This window comes from Triturus cristatus, chromosome 3_2 (assembly GCF_964204655.1).
Source record: "Triturus cristatus chromosome 3_2, aTriCri1.1, whole genome shotgun sequence".
Taxonomy (NCBI): Eukaryota; Metazoa; Chordata; class Amphibia; order Caudata; family Salamandridae; genus Triturus; species Triturus cristatus.
Window position 1 is genome coordinate 111,459,194 of NC_140584.1, and position 19,120 is coordinate 111,478,313.

Consider the following 19,120-nt stretch of genomic DNA (forward strand, 5'->3'; position numbering starts at 1 on the left):
AGAAACAGATTCACCAAGAAAACGGGTCTTCAGCACAACGCAAGCAAGCTTAAAATCTTGGTGAGGGCTGCCTTCTTTTCACCTTCTCCCGCTCATCACCAAATTAATGTAGTGAACAGGAAGACAGCAGTGGATCCGATAAGTAGATTTATTGTAGGAAAAGAAGACAGCTTGAACAGCCACCAACAGGACCAAACACCAAGGCATCCGTCTTCTCCAGCACCGTGTACAAACTCCCCAAGATTCCCCTCATGACCGCCCTACATTCTAACATTACATATTTACATTATAAAATCATTACATACTAACATTGTACTATGACTTACATTGAAATAGTACACAGAGCACATCACTTTACAGCAAAAAGCTCACGGTTTTATCCCAGAGTCTTCAGACCAGAAGGGGTGAGTAGTTCACTTCCCACTCCCTGTATAGTATAAACGCATACTAACACTACTTACAGTTATACTACAGCGGCCAGTATGCTACAGCGCCCACAGCCCATCACATTACAACAATCAGCTCGGTTTGATCCCAGAGTCTTCACACCAGTAGGTGTAGTACTTCGCTTCCCACTTCCGGTATAGTATAAACGCTCAGTAGAGCTCAGTAGTTCGCTTCCCACTCCCTGTATGGTATAAACTCCTACTAACACTACTTCCACAGGTATACTACAAACACCAGACCACATCACTTTACAGCAATGACCTCCCGGTTTAGGCTCTAGGTTTCATACCCGACTGTAGCACCATCTCACCTCAGCATCATGTCACTCTGAGCAACACCTCACTTTCAGAACGGTAGGTGTGACTACTTCGCTTCGCACTCCCCCACAGAGGTTACAGTGCTCCTATCCTCCTGTTTCGTACTCTTTTCGCCCTTTTTCCCCCTTACTCGCTTCAATGGAATCACAAAATGGCGGCCTAGTTGCAACCGCTCGCAGCGCTCACAACCAAAAAGCAGCAAGCTCGTGCTCGTAACGCCTCAGCCAATCAGATGTCAGAATTCCCAAATATCGATATCTGTAAATTTCGATACTTCTCAAAAACTACTGAACGGATTTACACCAAATAAACAAAAGCGTGCTTTCTAGACCAAGACCCTTCTCCCTGCCACACTTGGGGTAATTCCGTTCACCCGTTCGACCTGTAGCCTTGTCTAAAGTTTCCTATAGAAATTAACATGGAGAAATCACGTTTTGGGACTCCCCCTTTTTTCTCGCCCCCCCCTGACGAATCACCCCCATACTTCCCAGATAGGAGCTGATATGAACAAAGAATTAGTTTGGAAAATTTCATGAAGATTCATCAAACGACACCAAAGTTATAAGCAAAACAAAAAATGCTTTTCCTATGGAAACTTGGTCCTAACTGTAACTACCTACTGGCAACCGCCAGTAGGATATATATATATATGTATATATATAGATATATATATATATATATCTATATATATATATATATCTATATATATATATATATATATATAGTTAGTTTATACTTACCTGTAAAATACTTTTATTTACTAGTGAAACCTTTACCACACATATGTCTTTACCATTCATGCTTTTACAACGAAAATCGTTGTAAAGGCACACGTGGTAAAGGCATGAATTACAACGGAATGCGTGGTTTTAACATACAGATCCAGTATGCTGTGGCTGGCCTGCCACTGAACAGCATGGTATGGTATTTAATGGTATGGCCGGTCATTGTATAGCATGGTATGGTATAGTATGCTTTGAATTTGAACATTGCTGTTGATTTTAATAAATTGTTATCATTGAGTGGCTGTTGTCAATACAATAAAGGGCATGTAGTTAACTAAGATACCCAAAAACAATATTAAAAACGTGTAATTATGTAAAATTACGAATAGTTAAAAAAAAAAAAAATCACTAATTTGGAAAAACATTCTTTCTGTTACTATTCATACTCGGCGAACTAACAACTTGAAAAGAGGAATAAACAGATTTGAATGAGCTGCTATCTGTTTATACAGCACACATCATATTATTAATTGCCTCTTTATTGTTCATTATCCGCGACATAGTGAACCCCCTCCCCCAGTTTATCTATCCCTAGTTAGTTGACGGTTAGTTTATGGCTGCAGCCCTATAGCCTCTATGATACACCTCACAGAGGATTAATCACACTGCACGGTCCCCATACGGCGCGGCGACCACCGTGCGCACCAGCAGGGCATACCCAGGCGGAGGCCCCGGACACCTGCCTGAAGCCAAACACAGAGTAGAGACGCGCAGCCCGCAGGCCCACGAGACAGAGTCCGCATGGGACGCGAATGGGCGCTCCTGCTTTGTACGCCTATATAACAACTGCATTACCAACCGTGCCTATGTGTGTAATGTTTATAAATGCCAATAAAAATGTATTTATAAAAAATATATATATTAATTGCCTCTTGGCACTTGCATAGTAGGTGTTTTAATTACCAAATGCAATGCCGCTCCTATTATTTATCTTGAAAAGTGGAAAGACTGAGTTAGCCGAGATTCAGAGGCGGTCACACAGCCAAAGTTCAACTCATTGAGATACCACCCTGTGTATTGATTTTTTGTATATCCAGCTATCAGGGCACAAATCTCTTGTCCTACAAAAATGGTGCGCACTAGGTAGACCTGGTGCCCTCGTGGGCAGTGGAGTGATCTTAACCTGGCCAGATATCGGTCAGATGGAACAGCTGAAACAGGCGGCTGCAGCACTGTGTGGAATCCTGGTCGCGCATCGTCGGCTCCATATCCAAAAACTGACTAATAGGGGCAGAACTACCAGAAAGGACGCTGACAGATAGATAGCTCAATGGGTTAATGCGCATACTACTGAGACAAGTGCAGGGGCATAGCTAACAGTGGTGTAGCCAGGGCCCAGAGGTGGGAGAGGACATAATTAAAACAGCCCCTTGAGTTCTGAGAAGGCCCCATATTAACCTAGGAGCTGAAAGTAGGAGTACTGGGGTGCTGTAGCATCCCCAAATACACCATGAAGAGCGCCAAAGGTTAATGCACTTAAAAGAGGACTTTAAAATGTTATATTATCTTGCCACATTTGCTGTGTGTTCAGAGACCGAGGTGAAATGCCAGTCTAGTATTCTGACAAGTGGCTGACACATTCTTTTAACATTGGGACTGGTGTTTACTTTTCTTTCCCTTACTGCAAAGTTTGAGGATTTTGTAAAATGAACTATGTGACACTCTTGCTAGTGTAAATGTAAAGGATGTGGTATGTCATTTTCTTCTAACGAACAGCAAAATGCAAATGAACTGCACAAATATCTCAAAATTAAGAGTTAGGAAAGCACAAATAATACTGAATTGTGATGGAAACAGACTTTCCAGGATCAAAACAAATTAAAGACACTTAGTGATGTGCAAATGAGAAATATTAGCTGCAACCCAATTTCTACACAATCGTTTGTACGATACATAGTTTGATCAGTAAACTCTTGAGCAGATTTTATGGTCATTTCAATGGAAAATGCACTGTCTGTAAATGACAGTTGCTACCACACCATGTTTTAGTAATATATTTCTGACAGTGTGCTTCTAAATGGTACACTAGCTACATACTACACCCTTACCACTCTCTTGCTGTAAGGGAGTGGCTCATTTGCAACACTTGCTGTCTGTGCGATGCTTGAATTTTTTATAACCTCTATGAGTTTAGTGATGTAACATTGATAACAGCACCTCCAGTCTGAAAATTGTTCCTTCCAGCACCACTGGCTACTAAGGCCACAGCAGCTCTTGCTGTACTGGGAGCTTTCTGTTCGCTCTGTGTAATTCTCTCAGCTGCACAGCCGCTGTAGTCAGACTTCGAGCTGCAAAAACTACTGAAGTACTGTGGGGGCACTGTAATGTCTCATTGCGCATGCATTGATTGGCCGAGCAGTGCGCATGCTCACTTTTGGAAATGTAGAGTGCATCCAGTACTTTAGTGAGTATGGTTCCTGGGATTGTGGAACTGTTGCGACGTGAACCCACTGGATTTCAGCTGTGTCACTAACAATCCAGTGTTGGCGTTATCTTGTGAGTCACACGTAGCCTGACGGATATATATATCTGTGCGTCAGGATTCCTCTTTTCTGATTTTACGCCTTAGATTTATTATTGACTTCATGTGTCCTCCTTACTGTTTCGTCACTATAGATCTGATTGGATGGAACTCTGCCTTTCAGTATGAAAGTAAAAACGATTGGTGAATATTCAGGAAGATACTATTTCTGGTCTTCATCAGAATTCAGTGGTAGGTTAGTTTTCTCTTCCCCCCCCCCCTTTTTTTTCCCCCTTTTTTCTTTTATTTCTTTTCTTCTACTTTCACTCTTGTTTTCTGTTATAACTTTCTTGTGTTGGTATCCCTGTTTGTAGTAGTCAATACAAGTCATCTTATTTTCGTTTGGCCCCTGTAAAATTTGTTTGATTCCTATAAAATACAATGTACTTATTGGAATGTTTTGCTTTAATTTTCAAAATAGGAATACTGATGATGTTATTTGCAAATACATTCTAGAACTGGGAATTATCCGTTTTTCTAGTACACAATGCCGATCTGTCTTGTTGGTGTGTTTATATATGTATATGTCTATTTATATGTATGTTATTTATATGTACTTTTTTGCTTATGATCAACAGCCCTGAAGAAGTCCTGGTTCAGGACGAAACGCGTCGGCTGGTCTATCTGTAGAGTCATATGAACTAAATGTTATGTCTCTTGAAATTACCAAAAAAATGAAAATAAAATGAATATAAGGAATGATCTCTGAAGAAATTGTACAATTGAAAATGAACTTTGTGTCTTTAAGTTTCTCGTGTGGTGCACATCTCTTTTGCTGGTATGCACCATTTGACCCTGGCTGCCTGGCACCAGCAGAAGTCATTGAAGAAGTTATGACATTGCTGCTAACTGGCTTCTGAAGACAAGACAGCAATAGTAACCACTGTGTTCAGCCTGACGTGTGGAGGGCAGATGATGGCAGTTAGTAAAATAACTTAGACTTACAATGGACAGAATGCTGGAACTGGGAAAAAGAATTATTTGAGCGTGGTTTATTTTATGCTAAAAGAATATTCAGAGGTAACTTTAAAACAACTTCTTGGGGTCTCTAATTCGCAATCCTTACTCATTAAAAATCAGAAGAAGGAATAGCTATCTTCTAAGACCAGTGGAAACCAGCCAGAATCTTCAAAAGCAAGTTTTTTTCTCGCCAGAGCCAGATAGTGTGAGAGGGCCAGTTTGAGTAACTAATATACCAAGTACTGTAATAGTGTTGGGCCAACCAACAAATTAACAAGGAGAGCCAAGCCAAGGGTCTGTCTTGACTCTAAAAGCCCATTGTGGCACCAAGAGCCCAGGCACAATGTGACCCGTGGGAACATTTGACATGGAAATTGTGCAAACAATATGTAAAAATATGATAAATTGTCTTCTAAATTCAAAAAGTATATTTTACCTTAGTACACTGGATTATATCACTGCATTGAGAGACATGTGTTAGAAGTGATGGTATTTAAACATGAACTTATAACATCATTGGGGTAGTGGTTGAGGGCACAAATGTTTCTGTTACGTGTATTTGTAAAGCGCACTATGACCGTGAGGGCATCCTGGTGCTGAGCAGGTGTGTGTGCTTAACCGTGCCTACGTAGGTTGGTTAACTGAAAATCCAAGTTTTCAGCTTTTTGCAGATTTCAAGTAGAAAGGAGGAGGTTCTGATGTGGAGTGGCTATTCAAAGCTTTAGGAGCAATGTAAGAGGACGCCTGTCCTCTCGATTCTGGTTCTGTGTATGTGCGAGATATGCACGAGTAGGAGTACTGTGAAGTCGAGGTGTCTGAGCAGTTGATGGAAGGAGATACAACTGTTTAGGTAGGTGGGGCGTAAGTTGTGTAGTGCCTTGAATGTGCATGAAATGAGCACCTTTGTGAATCCGGAGCTTGTGAAGCTCCTTGAAGTGTGGAGTGATGCAACTTCTATGTGGAGGGTGAAGAGCATCTTCAGGGTGTGGAAGCACGATGCAGTGCCAGTGTTTAATTGTGCGTTGATGTCACGTTTCCGGTCAATAATTATTCCCAGCTTCCTAGCTTGGGTGATGCATGTGGATCCGAGCTCGCCAAGCCAACAGTTGTCCATTGGTCAAGTGTTCTTGTCAAAGATCACTACCTCCTTCTTGTCAGTGTTGAGCTTCTGACTCTTGGCTTTCATGCAGTCAACGACTTTGGTATTGCAGGTGGTGAACTTGATTCTTGTGTTGGGGTCTTCTCTAAGAGGGAGACTATGAGCTGTAGATCATCGGCGTACTAGAGTCTAATGGCTAACATCTCTACTAATGAGGTCACAACTAGTATTTACAATAGAAGGAGAGCACCTTTTGCAGAAAATGCAATAACCCAGTCTCAAATTTACAAGTTATTTGTGGACATATTGGCTCCAGTTGAGCCCACCAACAAACATTTTACTAATTTTGTAAACCTCCATTGTGAACTTATGCAGCAGCTTAAAAACTTCACAAAGTAAGGGTGGAGGGTTATGGCCCACCAAACCACCCGGGTTAGTTTTCACAAGTATGTAGACTTGCTAAAATTGTGCTTCTAGAAGCAGTAAAAAATAAAAATAAAATAAAAAGGTGACCGTCGAGAGATTAGTGACACAAGAAGAGGATGTAGGGCAACTCTGAACAAAGCCAAAAGAAAATGGGAAGTAGCGCAGTGCAAAGAACTCACCTAATTTCTCCAAAACAGGAATATAAATGTCTTCTGGAACTTAATTGCAACTGAAACTCGACCCTCAGAAAACCAACTTGAAGCGGTTGTATGAGCTGATGCATGGGTTGCTTATTTCACACACTTCTACAGCGAATGGCTCAATGATCCACTGCAGTCGAATAACGATTCTACAATGGTCCACATAGAGAAAAAGGCTGTGAATGAGGATGGCATCCCCTTAGATTTTGGTTTAGAAGAAACAGTGCAGGCATTGCATCTAATGAATAGGAAGAAAGCGCCTGGCCCTGATGGCATCCCTGGTGATTTATATTTGTCACTGCCTGAAATCTGGGTTCCTTATTTGAACACGTTGGGAAATGCCTTCATGAGAGGAACAGTCCGCCCTCCTGGAGAGGTGCCATTATTGGACCCATTTATAAGGAGCTGCTTTTGATCTGGTGCCTAGAGAGAATCTTTGAAGGGTGATAGAAAAGTATGGCATCCTCCTGAACTGAGAATTGTGAAAATCGTGCTTAGTGAGACCTTTTCATAGGTGAGGTGGCAATTGGGTGGGGAATCGGACTGCTAGGATATCCATCAATTGTGGAGTAAGACAAGGATGGGTGCTTGCCTCCCGCTGTTCAACTTATACATCAATGGAGCAGTAGAGTGGTTGGCTAACTGCAATCATGATGTGCCAAATCGGCAGGTATTAGTACCTCAGTTCTCATGTTTGCAGATGGCACTCTGTAGAACTCCGCAAGTCCTTCAATCCCTTTTGGATCGCTTCATATCTTTCTGCACTACAAGGGGATTAGAGATGAACCCCACAAAATCCAACTTTATGGCACTGAATCCCCATTGATCTTTGAGAGGTAGGATGTTGGAAGAGGGGGTGCCCTTGGAACAAGTCAAAAGCTTTAAATATTTGGGGGTAGGAGTGGCTGATAATGTGTCGTGGAAAAAAGCAGAGCCCTTCTACTATAAAGGGCATCACCCATAGCAAGCAAATACAAGGACTCTTCGGGTGGAGCAGTATCACCAGCTCTCGAGGCATATAGGGCCACTGCGTAGGCAGGGGCCATATATGGAGCAGAAGTTTGGGCCTGCGCCAATGAATTCAATAGTTCATTGTATAGTCTGCCTCCAAGCATTCCTCTTACTCCTCTACGTTTTTATTTGGCACTAAATAAGATAGACCTTGTGGTGTTCTTAAAACCTTTACTTTAATCCGTACGCTTATTGACAAAACTTGAACTGGTGCCTTACAAAGATGCTTTAGCAGAGATCATCAGCATTGATAAAAGAACACAAAACCCATGGATGGCTCAAGAAGGTAAAATATCTTTGTGAAGCCTTTAAAATGGAGGAAGTGTGGCACTACCCAACCACAATGAGCAGAGTTATAGTCACCAAGTAGACCAAGCTTTCTGGGAATCCATGCTGCTGCAAACATGGAATGACCAAAAAGTGGGGTGTATCACTGAAATTTTCTCCAACATAAATTCACCCCTAGCTTTAACCATATCTGGACAGGATTAGGCCACCAAATGCTAGAAGTCTGTAATTAAAGTGTAGGGCTGGTTGTCTACCGCTAAGATCTGTTACATGCAAATGGGATAAAACAAGAGCTTTATGTTCTCAGTGCCTTTTCTACCCGCTGCTTCGAGAAACAGAGGAACTTTCCTTTTCCTTTGCGTAGACTGCGGCATGCCTGAAGAATGTGGATTATTGCAGATTGCAAACTCAAGAGCACAGTTCATTATTGGGAAGCTTATAGACTTCTCAGATCCGACACAAAGGAACAAGCTTTGTTTGCTGTTTCCAGGTTGCCCCTTTGGGCATGGAGAATTCGATTCAGTAAAGTTGCTAACAAAACCTAAGGGATGAAATCGGGTTTGACTGCTTTTAACTTGTGTGTTCCATGTTTCATGTTGTACTTGTACTGTAGTGCTTCTGCTGAGTCTCAAAATATGTACTTCTATGTTTTTATAGAATGTTTATCATCCTGAATTGTTTTGTATGACAATGTTTTAATTTATGTACGTACTACTTTTAATAAGCTGAAATAAAGTAATATTGATTGACATATTTATAATGGGTCCAATCTGCTCACTGGGTACAAAATAAAACCGATGGAGAACCAAGTTACAGTGAAGATTATTCATTACTTCATTAGATATTTTCACCTCATACTAGAAGTGCAAGCAGCTGGTGTGCACATACAAACTTTACCTTAGAAATGTACACCTTTTTTTATTATTTCCAAACAGAAGCTCAGAGAGGTAAGGCAGCAACATTAAAAGTAAACTTGCTTTTGTCACCTGTGAATTAATTCTTTCAAGAAGTACCATTGAGTTTTTAAGACCATTCAAACCATTTAAATAAGACCTGATGTGGAGAAATCTAAAAGATGTAACATTAAATTGTGCAACTACGCATCAATTGTGAATAACCTTATTTAATACTCCCCCAACACTAGGCGGCGATCTATGCACAGATATGAATTCAGCAGCCCACATGCCTCGAACATAAGGTTCTCACTTGACTCCACGCCACCAAAGCCATAATGACATTTTCAGAGCTGAACTTTTACTGATCATTGTTTTCATGTGTGATAGTTCTAATGGATCAGCTGCAGTGAACCAAGACTACAATTGTGACATGGAGTCATTAGATAATACTTAAAAAATGATCCAGTACTTACAATTTTCTGCATCACTAGTGTTCGCACTACCAGCTTTTTCACTTGGTAAATCATGAAATTTAACAGGAACATAAAGAGGTTCACTCTGTGAAACAAAAGAAAACATTATCCAGGGATAAACACTTTCGTAACAAGAAGAATATAAACGGGAAACCATGCATTTCTAGTTAAAGCAAAGATATCCAGAGTCCATATACAAGCATCCATATACAACCAGCATAAACTAAATGCTGTTGAACAACTAAAACGTTTTTATCATCAACCTGAAAAAGGTCTAGCAGGACCAACTGAAAAGGAACTCTCCCTTTAGATATAAACATTATATCTAACAACATGGGTGTAAGGAAATACCTCTTTTTGCATGATCACTCCCAAAGTTTTGGACCAATGCTCCTGGTTTTATGACATCATAGTGGACTGAGGCTTGTCAACCAGACCTCAGTGCCAGTGTTCGAGCCCATTACACCGTGTATGTTCAACTGGCTACCCCCAATTGGCAAAAGCTGACTTACTTGTAAGCCCCTAGAATATGGTACAAAGGGTACCCCAGCATGTAAGACAGTGTTCACCCAGGGCTGTAGCACGCATTGTTCTACCTGTGTGTGACAAGGTACAAAATGGCTCCCAGCTTCGCACTGCATCCTGGTAGAGCAGTTTTAAAACTGCTAGTTCAACTTTGCCATTTAAACCAAAGGCAAAGCCCGCACTTTCCTTAACAATATATACAAGGCTCCCTTAATGAAGGCCTATGGAGTCTTAAGGCAGGGAGCTGTATAGTATCAAGTAGAACATATGCTTTTTAATATGTCTTAACAGCAAAGCTTCCAAATTGTCGTTTTTGCTGTGGAAAAGTTAGTATCCCAATGGCTAACAAAGAGTCACCGGCCGACCCCTCAGTGCAGCTAACTTCTGAATGGGAATACTAAAATGGGTACTTCAGAATATCAGATTAATTGTGGTATTAAACCAGACATGATCCCCAAGTCGAATTTAATGTCACTTTTTAGGAAAGGCAACTTTTAGAATGTTGCTCCTCTGTTACCCAGTAAGTGCAGTGGTCACACACTGTTGCTGGCACCAAGTAGCATTCTCACCTCCTGAGGAGTTATGTGAACGACTTCCAACCTTCCCCTTGCAGGAAGCCACACAGGGTGTTGGTTCAAAAGGGGATTTTCATAGGCGAAGCCGCCTTTGGTGGGCAAATGGTGATCACACTCAAGTAGGGCTACCCTCTTTTCAAGTAGACAGGCGAGCAGTGGGAACAGAGACGGGAAACTAGTGGCTAAACCGGTTTTTCGGTGAGTGTTTAGTCCTCAGACAGCCACACTTCTAAGGTGGGCCACCAAGCTCCTAACATTCAGGGAAGGGTTCAGACATCTAGAGAGTGGGTAGAATAGCGCACTTTGGGATTGCTAGATACCTCACATAGCCAGAAGTTGTCACAGGGTTGGAGGGATCCTGGAAGCCCATTAGCTAGTGGCTAGAAAAAAATAAATAACTCCCTGATGTTTAGTGAGCTTTCTGCACCCGGGGGAAGGGCGGGGCATTTCAGGGGCTATTGCCCCATATGCCCCGGGGGGGGGGGGGGCAGAAAGACTGTGCCCTTTTTTTAGCAGGGGGGCATTGGCATGGCCATTCTGGGCAGCCCCCAGCACTGCAGTAAAAAAAAAAATCCCTAGTTCCTAGTAGGCTTTCTGCCACCTGGGGGCGGATCGGGGGCTATTGACTCACCTGCCCTCTATGAGAGGCTCAAAGACTTTGTTCCCTATTTATGTGAGGTGGGGGCATGGCCATGCCTATTGTCGGTAGGCCCTACCCCTTTTATTAAAAGAAAATAATCACTTGTCTAGTGGGCCTTTTGCCCTCCCCGGGGGGGGGGGCAGAAAGGCTGTCCCATTTGTGTTTAAGGCAGCCCCCACCCCAACATATTAAAGAAAAAAATTTACTGGTGCCTTGTGTGCTTTCTGCCCCCTGGAGGGAGCAGATCAGGGTCTATTGCCCCCATCTGCCCGGGGGGGGGGGGCAAAAGGACTTTTTCTTTTTTTGGGGGGGGTTGGGGCATTGGCATGCTTACTCTGGACAGCCCCCACCCAAAAAACAAAAAAAAAAGAAATGTACCTAGTGGGCTTTCTGCAGGGGGCAGATTGGGGGCTGTTGTCCATATCAACCCCCCAGGGGGGCTGAATTACTGTACCTATTACTTTTTGGGGGTTGTGGGGGCATTGGCATGCCCATTCTGGGCAGCACACACCCCAAAACAATTAAGAAAATAGTCCCTGGTGCCTAGTAGGCTTTCTGCACCCGGGGGAAGGGGGTGGGGGGGCAGATCAGGGGCTGTTGCCCATATCTGCCCCCGAGGGGGGGCAGAAAGACTGAATATGCCCTAAAACAAATACTTGGGGGAGCAAAGGTCCTTGCCCAAGGGGCCGCTCCCCCGTCCCTAGTGTGTAGTAGTGGATCTCTGCTTTGGGATCACCCTCCTGCAGTGATCCCCAAGCAGGGATTCACTAGGGTAGGGTAGCATTTGAAAGTGAAGATTATCCCCTTTCTAATGATACCTCACCTGTGTGTTTTGGTGCTCGGGGGCTGAGATAGCACTGCGGACACCAAAGAACTGAAAGTGAAATGAGCTAATCGGCTCATTTCACCTTCACTTTCAATGTAAGGACATCAGCGCGCCATGCATGCCGATTGTCATTACACTGAAAAAAAGAATGCATCAAGAGGTTGGGCAAGCTCTTTATCAGCTCCCAAGGCTCAAAAACAAAAAAGGTAATCCCTCTGCTATAACAACAGAGGGATTTCCTGGCTGTGTAAAGAGGACGGAACCGTCACGTCCTGAGCACCGAAGGGGTTAATACGTTGTCTTTGTATAATTACAATTTAAATAACATTGTATCTTCTAATATTGATATTATGCAAAGTGACACGTCAACACTTTATAATAGGCAAAGTCAACTTAGATCTATTATGTAGTTTAGCTGGACGCTTCAAACCCTTAAAAATGGGCGCAATTTAAATTGTAGTCATTAATTACTGCCTTTTAATTTACCATGAAAACAACTAATGGCAATGAAAGGCACAACATACACACTGCTGCATTTAGATAAATTAGACCAGCTTCCATTCACTATAGCTGAAACCCCTTCAGCTCTGTGTTTGATACATCGACGACGTGTTGATGCTGTGGTCAGGTACCAAAGAACAGCTGGGTTCCTTCCATGATTGGCTTAACCAACTAAGTCAGGACATCCAATTCACAATGCAGTCTGATAATTACCGGATTGACTTCCTAGATATTACTATCTTCCATGAAGAGGACAAACTATCCACTACCCTATACAGGAAAGCTGCGGAGCGAAATTCACTCTTACGATATAACAGCCACCACCCACGTGGGTTGAGGGATAACTTGCCAGTAGGCCAATTCCTGCGCATTCGCAGGAATTGCACGAGAAAAGAAGACTACGTGACTGAGTCTGATGACTTGAGCGCAAGACTATTGGAGAGAGGTTATCCTAAGCGATTGATCAAGAAGGCTCAGAAGAGGGCTTGGTACAGTCCTCGAGAAGTTTTGCTCACTATGCAAGATAGGAATGACAATAGCGCCCAGAGGATGATATGTGTGACAACATATTGCACCCAGAGTAATGTCATTAAGAAGATAATAAATAAACATTGGGGTCTGATATCTGAGGATATTGAGCAACCAACCCCACCGATGCATTCGTTCAAGAAAGCAAAGAGTATCAGGGACCATGTGGTGCGCTCTTTCCTTGAAAGTCCTGAAACACCATCTATACAAACCCTTTGGAATTTACCGGTAACACTAGGTCACTTTAGATGTGGACAGTGCAAGGCTTGCAAAATGACTATACAGACCAAACGTTTCACATACAAACAACATACCATTGATTTGAAGTCATTTACAAACTGTAACACCAATAACGTGATCTACTGTATCACATGCCCCTGCGAGCTCATTTATGTGGGACAAACCCAGCAAAAGATTAAAGCAAGGATTATGCAACACTGCAGCAGAATCAGGTGTGATGTTCAGGGGGCACCACTTGTTCAACATTTCAAAATTGCAAGACATGGACCTGAGGAACTCCAATGGATTGTGCTGGAGAAGGTGACCCTTGGCCCAAGAGGAGGGAACATAGGGAATATTCTAAATTTCAGGGAAGGCAAATGGATGACACATTTTGACTTTATTAATGATGGATTAAACGAACAAGACGCAAGTTATGCTCAACTAGCTTGCCTCTCATTACAATAATGGCTGGGACCCTTTATGAACCACTAGACTGAGTTTATATTCATACTGGGGGGGCTGCTCTATCTCTATTCCACTACAATTTGTGGCCTTTACAACCATGTATTCCCAACTTGATGTGAAGTAATGTGATTCCTTCCTTATTCAATTAATAAGGGGCCCGTACAGCAAAATGTAATGTGTCTTGAAATATCGACATCTGTCAGTGGTCTTTCACTTATGTATGAATATTTGTTACAATTTCTATGGGCAATGAGCTGTATTGATCTATGCTCAAACATGTGACTTTTAATATTTAGACCATCTGTATTTATAATGCCCATTAACGACTACATGTGTGTATCGTATTCCATATTCCAAGCTTTTGCTATTATGAAATGTTTTCTATTGCATACTCCGAGCTTTCTTTGTTATGGACTGTATAATATTTAAAGTATTATTTTACACTTGCTTAGCAGGTTTCAATCCTTAATACTAGGTTATTGTGATTGAGTTCCCATACCTAATAACGTTAGTTATATACTCATTCGAACACCTTAAATTAGATAAATGAGTCTTTTGTCCCTTTTCTTGCCCTGTCGCCTCCGTCCATAGACATGTTCCTTGCAAGAGTCACGGTCTCCCAGCTACAAGTTACTTGGGATGTGGGAGCGCTACATCTGGGCCTCCCCGGCCTGGTCCTAAACACACTACCCCAGGCCTGTTCAATTGATTAACAGCCGCATATTCTCAGTCCTGCTATGGAAACAGTACAGCACACTAAATTACTCTTCCTAAATGTTTGGGCCTAAATATGCCTAACGAGCACAAGAAAGTTTGGTGATACCTTCTTCAAAAGGATCTGGATGTCATTCTTCTCCATGAGGCCCCTAGTGAGGGAGGACAGCCATTTCATGTCCCATCCGAAATATCCCAATCGCTTTTAGGCCCACGCTCCCACCAAAACGCTGGTAGTAGCCATCCTGTGCAAGGCGGGCTTCTGTTCCTCAGTCCTCAAGGCTGTTAAGGACAAGGAAGAATGCTTTTTTAAATTGAGCATCCCGAGGGGAACACGCCCTCTAACCCTGCTGAACATTTACGCCCCCAACCAAGCGAAGGATCTCTACATTTGGGGCATCCTTCTGGACCAGTTGGCAGATGTGGTGAGCAATACTATAGTGGGAGGCAACTGAATTCTGGTCTCCAGACTTGGATAGAAGCATGGCACCCTATCAAGGCACAGGTGCGATGTTCGCTCAGCTAAACGCGACATCATGGACCAGGGGTTGGTAGACGCTTGGCATTACAGGCACCCCGACATACAAGGTTACTCGTTCTACTCCCATGTTCATGCCTCTTACTCTCGCATGGACTATGTATTTCTCATGCACTCCCTACTCCGTGATCTTGATACAGTAGCCATCTCCAACATCTCAATCTCAGAACATGCACATGTGAGACTGGTATGGTCTAGGAGCTCTGGCACTTGTAGGGGTGCACTGCAACAGCACTCCCCCCCCACCACCACCCCCCACCTCCCAACTACTTAGAGACCAAGTAGACACAGCTGAGATCCAATAGGGGATTGCAGATTATTTTGAGCTCCACGCCCTCCCGGACAAATCACCTCACATGCTTTGGGATGGGTTTAATTTTAAGGCTACCATAAGTGAGTGATCTCGACCACTGACATTGCTAGAGCAAGGAAATCCAGGTTGGTAGAGATGGATGTAGCGGCATGGATTAAGGCCCTCAATAGAATGAACCAGACATCTCCTACTAGACACAACAAGCAACAGCTTGCAATTCTATGATGAAAGCTGAAAGCCCATAGGACCAACAGAGGTGAAAGCTCCCTTCTGGCCTTGAATAAAAAATACTATGATGGGTTATAAGGTTGGCTCCTTACTAGCCCATAAATTACGCCACCAACAATCTAAGACCCATATTACAAAAATTCAGACGAGAGGCACGACCTGAGCAACCACTGAAACAGCTAAACAACAAGCATTTCACAACCACTAAGAAACCCTATACCTGCAAGATGAAAACTGGCAGGGCATGATAGACATTTATGGGACAATCAAACCTCGCCATGATGAACTTCTTGACACCCTCATTACACCAGCAGAGCTCCACTGAGCCCTCCGGGAGCTCCTAGTTCTAAACACCAAGCCTAGATGGGCTTCCCGTTAACTTTTACACAACCTTCTTCCCTAGCCTCTAGGATCGATTACTGACACTGTTAAACTCCTTCACCAATTACACAGGCCTCACGCCTACCAGGGCCACTTCAGAGATCACCCTCATCCTCAAACTGGGAAAAGACCATACACTGTTCTTGGTTTGCCTGCACCGGAGCCCTCAGGGCCACGAAGGGAACTGCACAGGCATGCTGTAGTGCTTGAACCACATCCCCCAGAAGGCCCTGCGCATCAATGCGCGCATCAACAGCTGAGGGGAATCCCTCATAAGCTCAGGTCACCATCGCAGCGCGGGACGCGCTAAGAGCTTTCCTAATCCTACCGTGAGGGGAACGGTCTTGACAAGTCTTGCTGCCCTGTTCTTGGTTTGCCTGCACCGGAGCCCTCAGGGCCACGAAGGGAACTGCACAGGCACGCTGTAGTGCTTGAACCACATCCCCCAGAAGGCCCTACGCATCAACGCGCGCATTAACAGCTGAGGGAATCCCTCATAAGCTCAGGTGACCATCGCAGCGCGGGACGCGCGCGGGCAGCGCCCGGGCGAAGCCCAGGCCAAGGGCGGGCCCGTCCTTGCCCATCTAAGCCCGGATAAGGCTGGGCTGGGCCACCCCCCTAACATCTGTGGTGGTATTTCGAGCAGTCATTGCGCCATCTGTCGCAGCCGCGAGGGGAACGGCGCCCTAGAAGACTCTTTCCAAGAACTGTGAGTTGGCCGTGAGGGGTACTGACTCGTTACTACCTATTGTTGTGCTTCCCTAGGCTGTGGTGCTGTTATAGGGGAAGGCGGGCTGCGCTTAGAGAAGATCGATCCTTGCCTACCCTGCAGTATGTCTAAAAGGAGAGCTGGCGACAAGGTGGGGGGGACACTAGATGATTATTTAATTAGAGCTGAGTCAGCGTTGAACCTTGAGATCCTAGCGGTGGAACACAGACTCTCCTTAGATCCTACATCCTCCTCCCTCCCATAAGCCCAGTTGCAGACTGATTTGCCCATCTCTGTTCACTCTAGTCCAGTTGATGGCACCCCTTCTCCCCCATTGCCCACTTCCCCTGCTCACGAGTCTATGGACCCCGCCCAGGCTTGTGTTGTTACTCGGAGTCCAACCAGGGTTACTACAAGAGGGAGGTTGGCACATAAAGCTAAACAAAAAGAAGTTATTAGTAAAAATAAGAGAGGTCAAGGAATGAGTAAGCCCCTTGTTGTGTCATCTATCTCTGAGCCTAGTGGGTCCTCCATTGTAGGGGATAGATCTGATCATAACTATACTCCCCTGAGCCAGGACCTGATCCAGCCTCTAGTGGATTTACTTCTTGTTGGCCTTAAAGACCATCTAGCTTGCCTCCTAACATCTGTCCACCACAAATTGGACCTTGTCGCCGGTAGGTTGGATAAATTGGAAGCTAGACTTGCAGGTGATAAGTCCCTAGACTTAGGGCCTCCCACTTTATCAAATGGGGTGACGTCAGTGGGAGTGACTAATGTGGCCGGTAGTGCTAGACTACCAAGGTCAGTGGGGGTTATGCCACCTTCATTATCTTCAGGGGAAGAGAAGGGCCAGCATTTGGGGCTAGGAGTGGCTACTGACAGGGGTCTTAACAACCATTGTGACGTGCAAAGATGCCCCTCCCAGAGTAACAGGGCTGGTATTGAGGGGGCGGGAGCAGGGTGCGCTACAATGCCTTTTAGTTTACATCTCCCTCCCCAAGCCACCCCCTACTCTATAGTCTTGGCAAATGTTCCACCACTTTCGGTAGGTTCTTACGAACACTGGTCTAACCTTAGGAATAAATCCCTGCATTATTTGAGCTCTAAAATAGGTAACAGCAAGGCTCTGTTTGATGATTTCAACATGGTCAGGCGTATCAACTGGATTGGTCAGTCGTATAAGACCCTTTCTGGGGACTGTGTTGTGTTGAGTTTCAAGTCTCCTGCTCTGGTTAAATATATTTTGGAAGTTGCTCACCGCCTACCCTCAACTCCTAACTCGATCCAAATCCTCCCACTGGGTTTCTTTTATAGACCTGACTCCCTACAGTCAAAGTGTGATCATCGTGCTTTTCCAGCTATCCCTGTAAGGTCTGATCTGCCCATTGTGACCTCCAATCGCTTTGATGTCCTTTCATCACTGGAGGATAACGATTGACGCTTGAAGGTTCTTGCTGCTCTTTTCCGCCGGTTCCTGGGTCCTCGGGTCTTAAATGTCATAAGAGCCCGGTTATCATTATTAAGCCATCATCCTCTAATGTCAGTCCAAGTAGGGATAATCCTCCTGGTTCTATACAGCTATCCTCTGCTGCATTGAACGATCCCCAGGTTGATCCTGGTCAAGCGGTGGAAATTGGGGTTGCAAGCTCCTCATTAAAGTTGGGCTCTTGGAACATCGCAGGGCTGGGGTCTAGGCTCGATGTTCCTGATTGGGCCAATTTTATTGACGAGTTTGAGATATGGGCATTCCAAGAAACCTGGGCATTGACTCCCCACTTCCGCACAGGTTTTCTGAATTTTTATAAGCCTGCTGTTAAGGGTCACAGGGGTAGACCCAAGGGTGGTTTAACCACCTGGGTCCGTCAATGTGATGGTGTCACTGTGACAGAGGTCCCAATTGACAGTTCTGATATCTTGATTATCAGGGTCAAATCTCGTTGCGGCCTCAATCTCCTAATAATAAACATTTATGTTAGGGGTATTCTGGGAGGTAAATGTTCTCCCACTTGTCCTCTTTTGGAGGACTATTTAGAGACCAAACCAAAGCCCATTAATAAGATTGTGGCAGGAGACCTTAATGTTTGTTTTGAGCCCTTGGGGGTCGATTTTGGGGACTTCACAGAGGATGAAGATTCAACATGGGGTGTTCCCCAGCTGGAGCTGGAACCAGTAAGTAAATGGACCCAAGCCGCCCTTTTTATGAAAGGCTTATGTTTAAACCAGGGCATGAGAGCAGTTAATGGGCGCACAAAATCAGATAGGCTGGGGAGGTCGACTTTTGACAATGGCAGAACCGGGAGCCGAATTGACTATATATTAGTAAATTTGGAAATGTGGCCGCTCATTGACGATATGGTGGTAGTAAGTAGAGTCGAAAGAGACCACAACCCTCTTGCATTGTGCATTAAAGATAACAGTTTTGCTATTCCCTCCACCTCTCCTGCTGGTCGCACCCCTACAGATGTTATCCTTACAAATGATCTTAGAAGGGTGAGATGGCCGAAAATTGCCACTTGGGCTGCCATTAGG

The 19,120-nt window shown here is 44.1% G+C and overlaps 1 protein-coding gene across 3 annotated transcripts in view; it reads right to left on the minus strand.

Annotated features, from left to right (window-relative positions):
- Nucleotides 1–19,120, minus strand: part of SLC35F5 (solute carrier family 35 member F5) — a 405,130-nt gene that overhangs the window by 264,288 nt on the left and 121,722 nt on the right. For all 3 annotated transcript variants that reach the window (XM_085647333.1, XM_085647335.1, XM_085647334.1), the window contains exon 8: nucleotides 9,424–9,508. In XM_085647333.1, the coding sequence (XP_085503459.1) occupies nucleotides 9,424–9,508 (85 nt within the window). The remainder of the gene's footprint in view (nucleotides 1–9,423; nucleotides 9,509–19,120) is intronic.